We start from the raw sequence: 13689 nt of genomic DNA on the forward strand, positions 1-13689 counted from the left end.
TGATTCAGCACTCTTTAAGAGTTGTGTTTCCAGCTGTGTTACTGTTTGTATTCTTGAGTTGCTCTTAAGAGCCATACATAAGGTTCAGCTTCAAGTTTTGTTAGCTAATTGGCCTGCTAGGGTTTTATGCACTTAAGGAGGTGCCACAATTGTCAAACTTTAACCTCTCTCTCTAAAACAAGAAAGACAAAATCTCTTTAAAATCTTCAATTGAATTTTGTACTCGCCCCTCTTAAATTAATAAATTTTATGGTATCGATCTCAAATTAGTAATTTTTATATTTTGCTCATTTAAATTTAGGAAATAAAAAGTTCAATTACTGTTATTGCAAAGCTAACTTTGATTCAAGTTCAATTCAGTAGAAAATCTTACAAAACTAAATTGAGGGAATGCTTGATGAATCCTAGTAACAAAGAAGGAACGATAATGCAAGATACATAGTGCTTATCCGAGCCGATAAACTCTGATAATAGTCGATACTAAGTGGGGAGTCAACTCACATCGTAGGTTTGTAGGGCGTTACTCGGAAGTAGAATCATCCGAACCATCGAACGAACATTGCAATCGCAGCGTCATGCTAGCCTTGTGGTGTTTAGGATGTCCATGTATCCGATCAGATTCGCCATATCAATAATCATTGAAAGGATAAGACACAAAATTAGGTCTTTGCATGAATGCCACTCGCAGTGGCATACGAAGAATCCTGGGCGGCCCCCACTGCCAACCTGCACGAAAGAATCATCAGAATGGAATTTGATCTAAATCGGTAAAGTTTCCAGGCGAGAGGATCGAGTGTAAGCCCGAAAGTTTGACATCAACAGAGGAAGTTTTCTGTTGGTGAGTAGCAGCAGCAGCAGCATCCATGTTCCTTGACATAATGCTTTTAGCACACCGAGGCAAGCGAATCAACAAACTATGCGACAGTGGCATCTTGTTTTCACCTTTCCATTCTGAAGGATTCCTCATCACCGATTACTGGAGGTATATTCCATGTACCAAATGCATGTCCAGACGTCGCCCCTCCTAGAGGGAATAAAAAGGTTTATATTAACATTGACTTAGGCTAAAACTCGACAAGATTTATTATTACGCACATCGAAGCAGGACAACAGAAAAAAAAAAAAAGAAAAAAGTTACCTTCTCTTGTAGCTTCTTCACATCTTCTCCTATAACTTGATGACAATTCAGGATCCAAAGTCCTTATGAGGCGCTCATATTTTTCTTCGGCTTCCGCGATACATTTTGCCTGGCAAAAGAAGTTGGAATAGTGTGTAAAATGCTATAATTGACTTTTTTCGGTTTATGGTGATCATTATCAACATTCTTTCGAGTGCACACATCTCTAGTACTGACCTAGGAGAACTTGCTCATTCTTACAGAAAATGAACCTACTCCTGATAATATGATGATGACAATTTTCACATATGAGATGCCATGGGAACTTATAGTCTATGCTACAAGATGCACCTTATTCCACTGGAGCTGTAATTGGCTTTAAAAAGATTGCTATACTCACCAACATACTCGGTGCTGTTGAAGCTCCATAAACCCCCACAAACATACGTAATATGTTGAAGCTGTTTTCTACTACATCATCCTAAATATGCAACAAGCGTGCAACCAAATGTCATCATCATAACATGTCGATGTGCGTCAAACACAATCTGGTGAATGGAAACACACCTCATAGTCATACCTACAACATATTGAATTTGTCATTGGTCACCAGTATGGTGTCTCATGATAAAGGAAGAAAAACGAGTGCTGTTAGGAATTAAGAAAGTTTCGTTTGAGTGACAATTGGAATCATTTGTAGGTGCACATAACCAAATAAGATAACAGCGTTAAAGTTAGCAAGCAAAATCCAAATTTAGATTAAAAAATTTTAATATCCTGCTCAGAGTAATGACGAGTAGTTTGAGCATGAGATTGGAAGCTAGATACTTATATAAAGAGTGCCTCTGACACATTGCAATCATCAGCTCCACAAAGTGCTCGAATTTAACACAGATATGCTTACCCCTACAATCAACCCCATGCATGCATCCTTCTGTTCACAAAGATGAATGAGGGTGACCGGGAGAAACATCTAACGAGGTGTAGGACCTGAAGAACTCTAGTTCAACTGAAGGTACAAATATATTTAGTTTGGTTTTAATCGGCTTCAATAAGTACCATAGTTGCCGAGTGAGCGAATTATAGGCTACCTTTAACATCCTGATCCCTACACTTTAGAAAGTTACATTGGTATCCCTATAGTTACGAAAGTGAAACATGTGGATCCATTTATTCCAACGCCATCTGTTTTATCAATGAAAATATGAAAACAAATCACAAAAAGATAATTTTTAACATTCTAATTGGTGGTAGCTAATGGCGTCAGTGGTGGTGGACGACGGTGCCACTGGGGGCCACGAGTGACTGTTGTGGATGAGGAGAGTGCCAACGGGAAGTGAGGGCCACTATGCATCTGCATTGATATCGATGCAGATGCAGAGTGACGCCACTCGACATTTGCATTGGCGGCTCTTTCATCGCTCGACAATTGCGTTAGCATCGACGCAGTTGCCGAGCGGCCCTCACCTCTCGTCGTCGCTCTCCTCATCTACAACAGTCACTCGCAGCCCCCAGTGGCGTCGTTGTTCTCCACCATCGACGTCGTCAATCATCACCAACTGGAACATTAAAATTACCTTCTTACTCTTTGTTTTCATATTTCCATTAATAAAACTGATAACGTAAGTATAAATAGAACTAGATGTTTCACTTTCATAATTATAAGAATGTCAATGTGATTTTTTAAAATATAGGAATTAGAATGCTAAATTTAACTAATTACTGAGGATATTATGTAATTAGCCCTTGTCGAATTCATGTAGACTTTTGGAAGGTGAACCTATCACTTGGCATCAAACCAAGTGCAGGCACCAATGGAACTTCAGTAATTGAAAATTTATTAAATAGTCATCATAGTGGAAATATAATGCACCAACATCCAATTAGCCATTGTAGCACTAATACTTCGCATAGGCAGCAGTAAATGGGTCATCTAAGGAACTAATGTGCAACTTCATTGTAGCCTATGCAGCATTAAGAGAAGGCATCAAAAGCATGTGACTAGGCTAACAACAATTAGCTTTGCCAATTCATCAACATTTTAAATTGCCATTTTGGACAGGTGATAAGTAAACAAATAATCCAACAGACCAGACTTACAAGGCTGGTTGATGTACTTAACAAAACTTATACTTACAAATCATCTGCGATCTCAACTAGAAACTCTGAAACTGATAGAAACTCCATATGTAGCTCATTAACCTTAAAAAATGATAAAGGCAGTCATTTTAGTGTGGGAGTGAAAAGAAATGTGCAGATCGATTTCTTATATAACAACAAAAGAAGAACCACTACTAGCAATATATTCGATGAATCAGAAAGCAGTGAAATCTTCTAAGCAGAAGAATAAGAGTGGTCAATCTTGCAGAAAATTCCAATTTATAGCGGTTTACATAAAAAAAGAAAAAGAAAAAATCATCCCTAAAAGCTCTCCCCAATTTACATGACAATGAACATGTTAAGAATTCATTATATTAAAGAGCTACAAAACAAATAAATTTGTTTATTTTGTCAACCAGCCTAATGTAGGTTACTGAAAACCAAGGTCTGTCATACCGAAACGTACCGCCCGTATCGGGCGGTATGTACCGGTCCGACAGGTTACCGGTACGCGGACCGCCCGATACCGCTACAGTGCTACAGTATTTTACTATAACAATGCTACAGTATAAAAATATAAAATTATTCGGTACATCAGGGTGTACCGCTCGGTACGCCCTGATGTACTGCCCGGTACACCGGTACCATACCGTACCGAGCTCGGGTCCAAACGTCTGTACGGTACGACGAACCTTGCTGAAAACTACAAAAATCCACTAGAAAGGTAAAAGATATTTTACTATTGTTTCTATTTTTGAACAACATAACATTTTATGACAAATTTCCAACAATATTTCCTATAGAAGACATTAATCTAACTAGATAAGCATTTTAGACAAAGTTCAGAGAAATGCTCGAAGGCATAGCTCTTTCGCCATGATTTGGGTTCAGTACACAAACAGTACCTACCACACTGCAGGACAACGAATAGGGTGAATCCAAACTCTCTTGCCATAGTGGTCGTGTCAAAATTCCAAGTCTTATTGTGTGAGTGCCCGTGGAGTACTTTACAGGTATAAGTAACTTGAAATAGGAGCCTTTATTAGACTTTTCATTCATGAGTGGACCAAATAAATTCAAATGTCAGCTTCTATAAGTAGATACAAGATAGCATTGTCCTTTCTTCATCCATTTTGATATCAAACATCTACATAATCTGTAGAGCTCCTGTTTATTCCTCTTTGATTCAAATGACAATCAGACTTATCCATCCTTCTCAAAATTCTGATAGGTTGTTACATGAAAATAAACCAGGAAAAAAAAACAGATTGCCAAATGTGAATGTTATGATAAAATAAAACCATGAAACTACAGTTACAAGTTTAATCACTTGAGTCAAAGTGCAGAACAGCAAAAACAAAGTTAATTATGCACTAGGAATTGTAAGGAAATCTACCTGTTGGCCTCTCAATTGGTACAACAAAAGGTTCAGTACTCGATAATCAAAGGATTTTAGATGAATTGCTTTCATAATATCTTCCATTAGTATCTGAATAACAAAATTCTATTAATAAAGTTAGGCTGACAGGTACAGATACTATAACAAAAAAAGATGAGACAAATAAATGACACTCAAATTATAGAGATTTTATTCAAAATTCATAAATGTTGAAAAGCATAAGATACAAATGCAAGAGATAAAGAGTAAACCTAATGCACAAGGCTCCAACTAATGCAGATTTTTGGGCCAATGCACATAGCATTATCAGTACTTATTTTTCGGATTTCCACCTAAGAAATAATCATGATCGAGTTTCTAGACTATTTGTTCTGAAAAATTTCTGATCCCTAGCATATGATTATCATCGACTGATGAGTTGTGTTTAATTCAATAGACAACAAAAATGATAAATGTCAAAAAGAATAAAAGATGACACAACCTTCTTTTTTCCTGACAATGCATGACATAACTTCCTTTCAAGTGCCCAGTACTCAATACCTGAATTAAGCTCTTTTCTTATCCTATATAAACAAGATTTAGTCAGAAAATTTTGATTTTAAACATAAATTACATTTACGAAGAGTGGTGCAAGACAAGGTAACGAACCGCTCACTTAAGAGCCCTTCACACTGTAGAAGGCGAATAAGAGGATCAGCACTGCAAAATTCATTTGTATTGTTTCTCACATTATGATACGTAACCTACACAAAAGAACATTGGACAAGTCCCATACTAGCAGTGAAGAGTCTAAAATAGTAAAATGGCCAATAAACAAGAATACTCTCCCAAAATATCAATAGATGTGCTGGTACATACATCATTACGCAGATGGGTCAAATTATTCAACTCGGTTGTTGGTGATGTTGCAACCTTAGATGATAAATGCAAAGCCTTCTCGTTCAAAGTGTCTAACTGCAGAAAGAGAACAGAACTTTTTATGAATTCATCATTTCAACACAGTAAATGCTCGTACAAGGTCATCACTGTACCTGATATATGTAGCTCTCTGTGAAGGACAGAATGGGAAGGTACTTAAATATCTCCCTTGGTTTGCTAGCATCCAATCCATGAAACATAAAATAAGACCTGCACTGTAATTTTACCAATAAGTGTATTAGATTGATATCGACAGCATTTTCTGTATGAAGTGTTTGAATAAGAATAGAAGGAACATATCCAAAAGCACTTTTTGTTGAAACCAACAGCAAATCATACCATAAACAAAATTTCTACAATATACAACTTTCCTCTTGATTCAGGTAATTTTTGCCACGAACAAGGACTTTCAAACATTAACATACTCTATGGAGGCAAGAATGCAAGTCATGCTATTAAGACCAGACCAGTGATTTGACTAAATTGTTTTAAACAGAATACCTTTTTTCTCAAAGTTTCAAAATTTGTAAGCTAATTTATAAAACTGTATTAGGACAACCTACAAAAAATAATATTAAGTTTTTATAGTAAATAGAGCTTTTATGAAAATACAGAAAAAATTTACAGATGAAGGCTGCAAAACAATACAAAGACTTGGCACTAAACCATGTCAAAATTATGGTCTAAAACAAAAAAAATTTAGTACTATCTTGGCACATAACAGGTCCACTGAGAGTATCAAAAACTTGTCCTGAAATAAAAAGAATGCACCATTATCAACATGGCACCCATATTATTAATAGTTCCAATTTTAAATTATGCCCTTTAGTGGCTGTAGCTCGACACGTTGTCAGATTGAAATTGGCAAAAATTTGAGATGCAGATTGGATTCAAGCAAACCTACTTGGTCTGGTTAGGTTTTAAATTGGTTTTAGGTTTGTTGAATCAATTTCTATTGGTAAGATTGATTAGATAGAGATTAGTCTCTTTTAACTCTGATGCTTAAATCTGTCAATATTGTTTTTTCTTTTTTTTTTGCATTTCTTGGAGGCAAATAAAAAGCAGCTAAAGAAGGTGACTATCTTCAGATTCTATTATTCATGAGTGAACAGTAACCCAAGTGAAGAGAAGATACAAATGGTGTAGTGCCTAATTTAGATAAATTGGACATATACTGATAAATATCATGGGCTTTGTAAATTGTAATCATATTCTTCCTTTTTTTCTGTGTTCTCATCCTACATCTAATCTCTTTCTTCCTTCCATATCTTCTTTCTCCCCACATCCTATGTCTTCATCAGAAGTCACATAAGTTTGCTTATCAGAGCAGACAACCATCATGTTCCAGCATGATGGCCAGTTCAGTAAAGATCAAGGAATTTAAGGTAACAAACAACTTACAAAATCCTCCAAGGTGGAATTGGCTCGTTTCATTGCATCCAGCCCAATCATAGGTGTTTCTTTGATTTTTGATAAATCAATATCCAGGTCTTTTTCCACAGAAGACTGCAACGAAGGCCCAGTATGAATCTGTTGGCAGTCTGAACAAATAATTAGATTTTATTATATGAACACATCATGCAGCTAAAACAAATTGTGAAACTACATCAAGAGTATTAAAAAAAATTTCCAATTAAATAAATAATGCTTCTCAAGGCTCGGCGGTAGATCCATATGGGGATCTTCAGAAAGTCAAAAATAATGATTGTTTTAATTTTAATTTTTTTTGCGAAATTCATTAAGCGCTACTATAAACAACAAGATTAAACATCAAGTTTTTTAACATCCTAACTAATAGTTCTGAGACAACATAATCAACCAAACCCAAGTGAATCATAAAGAAATTCAGACATAATTAGGGGCACATTTCCATTTTTCTGGTCAATCACTCTGGAATGTCAATGTGGAAGTGGTTAAAAACAAAGAAAGCATTCCATCTTCTTGGTTAAAAGCACATTATTTTCATAATGTAGAATTAAAAGGCATGCACAGACTCAGTAATTATCATACTATCAGTAGGCAATTACATTGCAAAACAGTAATTTCCTACTTAATTCAATAGGCAGGAATGACTTCATTGCAAACACTATCAAGATATCAAGGCAGTACAAAAAAAAAAAATACAAGCAGTCCAGTTTAAGTTAAAAATTATAGCAAGAAAACTAACTGAATTTCAGATTGTATCCAATGTTTTCTTTCTTTTCTATGCCTTCCTTATTGGCAAAGATAAAAGCTTCTTCAAGAACCTCAGATGAAGTCTGCTAAATGAAAAGAATAGTTGAGAACAGTAGAAAACATTATCTCAAAGAACTAAACCTGAAACGTCAAAGCAAATTCAACCTTTGGTAAAAAATCAGAAATTATTCTGCATCTGTCCTCCACAGTGAGAATCCCACATGGTTGCACCTGCATGAACTCCTCATCATATCGTAAATACATACTATCAGACAAACCTACAAGATGATAGTTTATGAATAATAGTATACGAAACACTATGACAAGAACAGTTAAGGTTGAATAAACTGCAAATCTGATGCAGCTACATGATGCCACATTGTTCAAATGCAAGAATTGACATTATGTTTTCCAGAAAATCTCATTTGTGATTTCTGTTTAACAACATAAAAACATCATTCACAATATAACTCGTAAAGGATATCCACATTTGTGTAAAGCTTTAAAATACTGTTTATGAGTACAAGTCTAGTGTGCCTGCTATTGTTTCATTATGTTCCAAGAAATATATGCTATTCAAAAAACACTTGACAGTTGCCTATAGTTATCATACTGAAAAGAGTTGCAAAAGTGAACACTCAATTGGATTATTAAAGTTTGTGATTGACACATTTTTTTCACCAAGTACAAAACAAGAAGTTCTGAAGGTCCATCACCAAACTTAGACATAACACTACAACCAATAAATTTGACAAGGAAAAGAAATAGCAAGTTGAACAAAGTAACAGAAAAAAAGAATACCCATTCACTAAATGACCAATCAAAAGTTATGGCCAGGAATATGCCAATGAATCCCAGTCCTCAAGTAGTGCGACCCGGAGTCCAACAAAGAATAACTCAGACAATCTGTACAGAGTAGAAACATGACTGACAAGTAATTTCTGAAAGGATGCTATTTCTCAAAGCTAATTCCAGATGCAATGTCCAATACAGGCAGACACAAAACAACCAATTCATATGCAGTATGCAGTACCCATCCAAATCACTTTTGGATCACTTGTAATCACCAGACATGATACAGTAAGCTAAGTTCTCGGCTTAGCTCATATCAGTGATTGAGACCAAACACCAAACTACTTAAATCCTGATCTAACCCCAGTGACAAGCTAGAATTTCTGCACACAGTCATGCATTCGACGGCAATTACTACCGAAAAACCAGCATTAAACCCTTCCAAGAAAGGAACCAGCATAAAGAAATTATGCTTTTCAGCCACCGGATCAATAAGCAAACCCGAGCCCAAAAAAAAAGGAACCTATTTTTCCCTTCCTATTCCCAGTTTTTAGGTTTTGCAAGACAGAAAAAAAGATTCAATCAAATAATCTTCTGTTATTTGTAGACGCTTTCCAATAACTAGTTCACTCAACAACCAAGAAAGTGCAAGCGAAACAACCACTTCGGAGAAAATATTCCGTAACATAAGTATAGTGGGGAAAAGAGAATCAAATATGATTCATCTCTTCAAAGTTCTTCTTTTGTCGATTACATCAGAAAACACTCTCACGGACGATTCGTGGAGAGAATCACGACACAGGTTCGCGATCCGAGACGACGACCCAAATCAAGGGCACGAAGAAGGGGAACGGGGAGAAAGAAAGACAGCGGGGTGGGGAATGCAAAGACACCAACCAGAAAGAGAACAAAGTCGGCGAGGAAGCGATCGGCGCCTCGATGGCTGGAGGAGAGGCCTCGAGCCTCCATCAACGACAGCAGGCTTTGAACCCTTTCCAGCTTCTGCAGGGCTTCCATCACTCCTCCCTCTTCGAGCGAACGAGATATGTCGACGGCAGCCTTTCTCGGAACAAAATGTTAACGAGGCAAAATTTGATATATAGAAATCCCTCCAAAATTAATATTTTATATATTTACTCTTTTTTAATTTAACTTTATCGTTCGTATAATGATTTTAAATTCCATTTTAAAAAAATATTTAGAAATTTTTTATATCTCAAATAAAGATATTATATAATATTAAAATTGGAGAGGGATAAATATTAGAAGGAAAGATATGTAAAACTCCCTAACAAAATAATAATTTTCACCAAAATCTCGATAAACCACACAACTCTACATACGAATAAATCCGTTTGACCTTCAAAATTTCTTTGTATATTCCTCGAACAAATAAACCACTACCAAATTTGCTATTATTTTTAAAAAATTTAGGATTAAACCACTGTTTAGTTGATTGATAGGTTATGACTAGTTAGGATGAACAAAATTCATATTATCTTGGGCTATAGGATCCTTTGAAAAAAACACACATTTGATAGATTTTGCTGCATCCAAAATATAATATTTCTGTGTTACCAAAATTCACATATATCATCATGAAATTATTGTTTGACCTTATATAAGATTCCTCAATCAATTGTTTCCTTCACCCTCTTGTCTCCAGGGAGTCCCAAGACAAAGAAATGCATCGATAAAGAGCGAAAATACTCCATCCTCAAAGGCAGGACCAAAAAAGGCACTGGATTTTACTTGTGTTTGGCACTTCACAATCCAACTCGGCATCGCGTATACGCGATGCGTAATGACCTCAATCTTTTGATAGACCTTTATGACTCTATCCCTTGCAGTGAAAATCCAGGAGTTTGAACAGATGTAATGCATATCAAGATTCTTCAGATTGGAATTTAGATATGCATACGCTCACATCTTTACGGGAAATCATTTTATTTTTCTCCAATGCGATGTTAAGAAAAAATGTCTTCCTGAAGCCTTACAAAAGAAAATCCGGGTGTGCCGCACTTAGGCTGTCATTGCCTTCCCCAGCATGTCTTTCTGACTGGAACCCTGGCTGGCTGTTTTGTTCTTTCTTTTCAGGAACTGAGCTATTAGTTCCCGCTCTACCTTGTCCTATGAAGTCGCTCTTGCTATCTAATAATCTCCCAGCCTTCCCGATTGCAAGGATCAATTCGAGCTGCTTTTGTTGTTGTTCCTATAGCACAGCACAACATGAAAACAAGTTAGGGGCAAGAACACAAGATAATTATCACGGTTGTCAACATGAATTTATCAATGCAACACTAGTACCATTCAATCTGCATTGCTCTAACATGAGATGAAAATCCAGTCCTAAATTAGTCACCAACTTGTCCAGCCAAATGTTAAGTTTGGGTTTCATGCAATGGCGACAGCAATAACAAGATGGGATAGTGAGATAAAGCAAATTGCTAAATGTTATACATAAAACTGTGAATGAAACCATGACCTTGAAACCATAATAAATGTGGTCTGGTCTGTTTTTTATGTTCTTAATAAGTACTACATGTTATACAATCCCAGGTTGACTCTGTCAAATTGAGAAAAAAGAAAACAATTCAATGATGGTCTAATATCACAGAGGAGCAAATGTTCAAAAGCCACCCCCCAAAAGGGTGCGTATGCAATTGCACAACAGCAGCACTTGGATCAGCAGACTAAGACCATATGTAGCAGCATATACGGTGACATATTAATGGGTATATGGGATTTTTGCGAGTCATTGTTTTTTTTTTTCGTTTTTGGATGGAAGAATTTTATCGGTCTCAATCTATAGCATAGTTAACTGCTACCTCATATCAACGTCACTAACCATGAGGCAGTAATTTTAAATTTATGTTATACTGATAGTTAGTAGTGCTACCTCATATCAATGCCAAAGGCACAAAAGCTGACTCTAATTGTTGACTATAGGAAAAACGCAATTATCTAAATAGCACAACATCAAAACTTCAAAAATTCTACAGTTGGGAGGAACAGTAACCCATTTGGTTGGATGACTTCATTATGAGAACATAAAATTTCTCGCTCTCATAGCTTACTGCTATTTCTATTTTTTTTATTCGGTGCTGCAAAATCAACAGAACTAACATTTAAAAAGTCTTCCTAGAGGAGCCTCACCTGCATGGCCAACAAGACCTTCTGAATTTCACAAAGCTCCTTCTCAAGAATATCTTCTTGCATTGCTAGTGCCCGAGTAGCTTCGGAGTTCTTTTGTGATAGAGCTGCGGTCTGCAGCATAACATTACACAAAATTAGTGAGTATCACAACAGATCAAATGTTTTAATCTATTGGAGTTGTTTAAAATTCTTGGACCACAAGATTAACAAGATGAGTGTCTGAAAGCCAATCAATTTTGTTTCGTTTCTTTTCATGTTCCCAGAAAAGCTACTGGTGCAAGATATATTTGAAGTCGTATTCTAAGTGAGTCAACCCACTGTAAATATTATTCTTCACCTCCTTTCATAACCCTTGTCCATGAAGTACCATAGCTATTCTTGTCACAAATTTACTAAATTCAGATATCTCTTACAGTTGCATTTTCACTATTTTAAACTACGTGTGAAATTTAGATTGAAGCTGATAAACTTAAAAAGAGCAAACAAATGATAATGCTTTTACTTATTCCAATGGCTTCTCAACCAACACTAACCCTATGTCATCTTTCCTCGTGTAAAATAAATATTATAGAAGCTAGCAAAACAACTAAGAAATGTAATCTAGTGCACATGGTCTTTAATCCTTTCATATCTATGATTCCTAGCATGCCAAGCCAATCAAACAATCCTTGATAAAGGCAGAACAGATTGGCTAAAAGTTACAACATAACAAATATGTATAAGAAACATGTCCTGCATTTTCCCTTATTACAGCATATATAGATTATGAAAACAAGGGACTAATGGTCAGTGAAACTAAGAAACACATTAAACCTTGATTAGATCGAATTTGTTCCTGATGTTGAGATGGTCTTAAGCACCAAAGATACACGAAAGAGCCAAATATCAGAAGATCCAATTATCTTTCCAAGATAAAATCAGGATAAGGTTCAAACTCAGATAACAAGTTGAAAAGAAACAAGTAAGAAAAATAAGAACTGCGGCTGAAATCAGAGAACAAGCATACCTCAGCAATTGGCTCCTTCAAGGTCTTCCTAGTGACCCTAAACTTAATTCCTAGCTTTTCAAGCTGCCTGGACAGCACCCTAATTATTTTGACCGAGCTCCGTAGATCGTCCTCCACCTTTTCAATCCTCCTAATCAAATCAAAACTCATTCCAGTCTCATTCCCCATATAAATCCTCCGCCATTGCCTCCAACGAATCAAACTACCAATCGCCACCGCCGCAACCAACAAAATGTACTGGAAAACAACAACTTTGCTACCCAGGAACACTTGGAACGGCTTGGACGCACCTGGAAGGACGGAACTCACAAGACACCAGATCGAAAATACAGCGGAAGGTGCAACGCAGAGTACTTCAGCAACCCAAAGAATGTGATCCAAGCTTTGCCGCCCCGGGGCCTCCCTGTCTGGACGCCGATGAACACCTTCACCTGGAAAAAATCAAATTTTTAAGCTTTGTCCGATTTTAACTTTCCGCAAGAAATAGTTGGGACGGAGATTTAATATTACCGGACAAGGATGCCCCAGTCCGCCACCGAGATGCATCTGATGAGGCATTCGCGGCCTTGTGCGGCGGCACCGAATGCCTGGGCGGCGAGAAAAGTTCCCAAGAAGTGGGAGAAACAGCGAAACGAGCGAACTTTACGCGATTTGCGCAAACGAGAAGCTGGTAAGCTCGACGAGGACGAAGAGTTCGGAATGGACTTGGACCACACGCAGCGGTGGCAGCAATCGGCATCCTTTCCGGCAGAGATTTCGATCGGTTGCACTGCCTTCAGAGCCGGTGAGACATGCAAGGGGCACGCATCGGATCGTCGTCGTCGGGGATGCGAACTCCTCCTAGGGTTTCGGAAAGGATGGAGGAGTGGACGCCGTCACAAGGTGCATCGTAAGATCCATCAGAAAGGGAGGCTTAGATACGCCAGAATACTACCAAGATTGATTTCAGGGTTTCGACGCTTGTGGACCACAGCTATGACATCAAGGATTGTGGATGAGACAGCCTCAACCGATTCGATGACCCTT

General features: G+C 37.1%; 2 protein-coding genes across 7 annotated transcripts; both read right to left on the minus strand.

Moving 5' to 3' along the window:
• Positions 1-296: 296 nt before the first annotated feature.
• Positions 297-9585, minus strand: LOC103969901 (uncharacterized). 6 transcript variants are annotated; one of them, XM_065129887.1, is made up of 15 exons: positions 9399-9585; positions 7875-7949; positions 7702-7792; positions 6936-7075; positions 5648-5749; positions 5475-5570; positions 5265-5359; positions 5098-5179; positions 4614-4721; positions 3255-3319; positions 1685-1697; positions 1518-1598; positions 1139-1247; positions 943-1024; positions 297-726 (listed from the first exon to the last, which is right to left on the minus strand). In XM_065129887.1, the coding sequence occupies exons 1-15, from the start codon at positions 9516-9518 to the stop codon at positions 660-662; spliced, it is 1326 nt and encodes a 441-aa protein (XP_064985959.1). In that variant the 5' UTR covers positions 9519-9585; the 3' UTR covers positions 297-659. The 6 variants fall into 6 exon arrangements, with proteins under 6 accessions (XP_064985959.1, XP_064985960.1, XP_064985961.1 ...); XM_065129888.1 differs by having other exon boundaries at positions 7875-7940; positions 9399-9584; XM_065129889.1 differs by having other exon boundaries at positions 4614-4706; positions 9399-9584.
• A 633-nt stretch (positions 9586-10218) lies between these two features.
• Positions 10219-13640, minus strand: LOC135625295 (uncharacterized). Its single transcript, XM_065129895.1, has 4 exons — positions 13174-13640; positions 12664-13094; positions 11658-11768; positions 10219-10713 (listed from the first exon to the last, which is right to left on the minus strand). Exons 1-4 carry the CDS (start codon positions 13400-13402, stop codon positions 10495-10497), a joined length of 990 nt encoding a protein of 329 aa, XP_064985967.1. The 5' UTR covers positions 13403-13640; the 3' UTR covers positions 10219-10494.
• Between the last annotated feature and the right edge of the window lie 49 nt (positions 13641-13689).

Source organism: Musa acuminata, chromosome BXJ2-10 (genome assembly GCF_036884655.1).
Source record: "Musa acuminata AAA Group cultivar baxijiao chromosome BXJ2-10, Cavendish_Baxijiao_AAA, whole genome shotgun sequence".
NCBI classification, from domain to species: domain Eukaryota; kingdom Viridiplantae; phylum Streptophyta; class Magnoliopsida; order Zingiberales; family Musaceae; genus Musa; species Musa acuminata.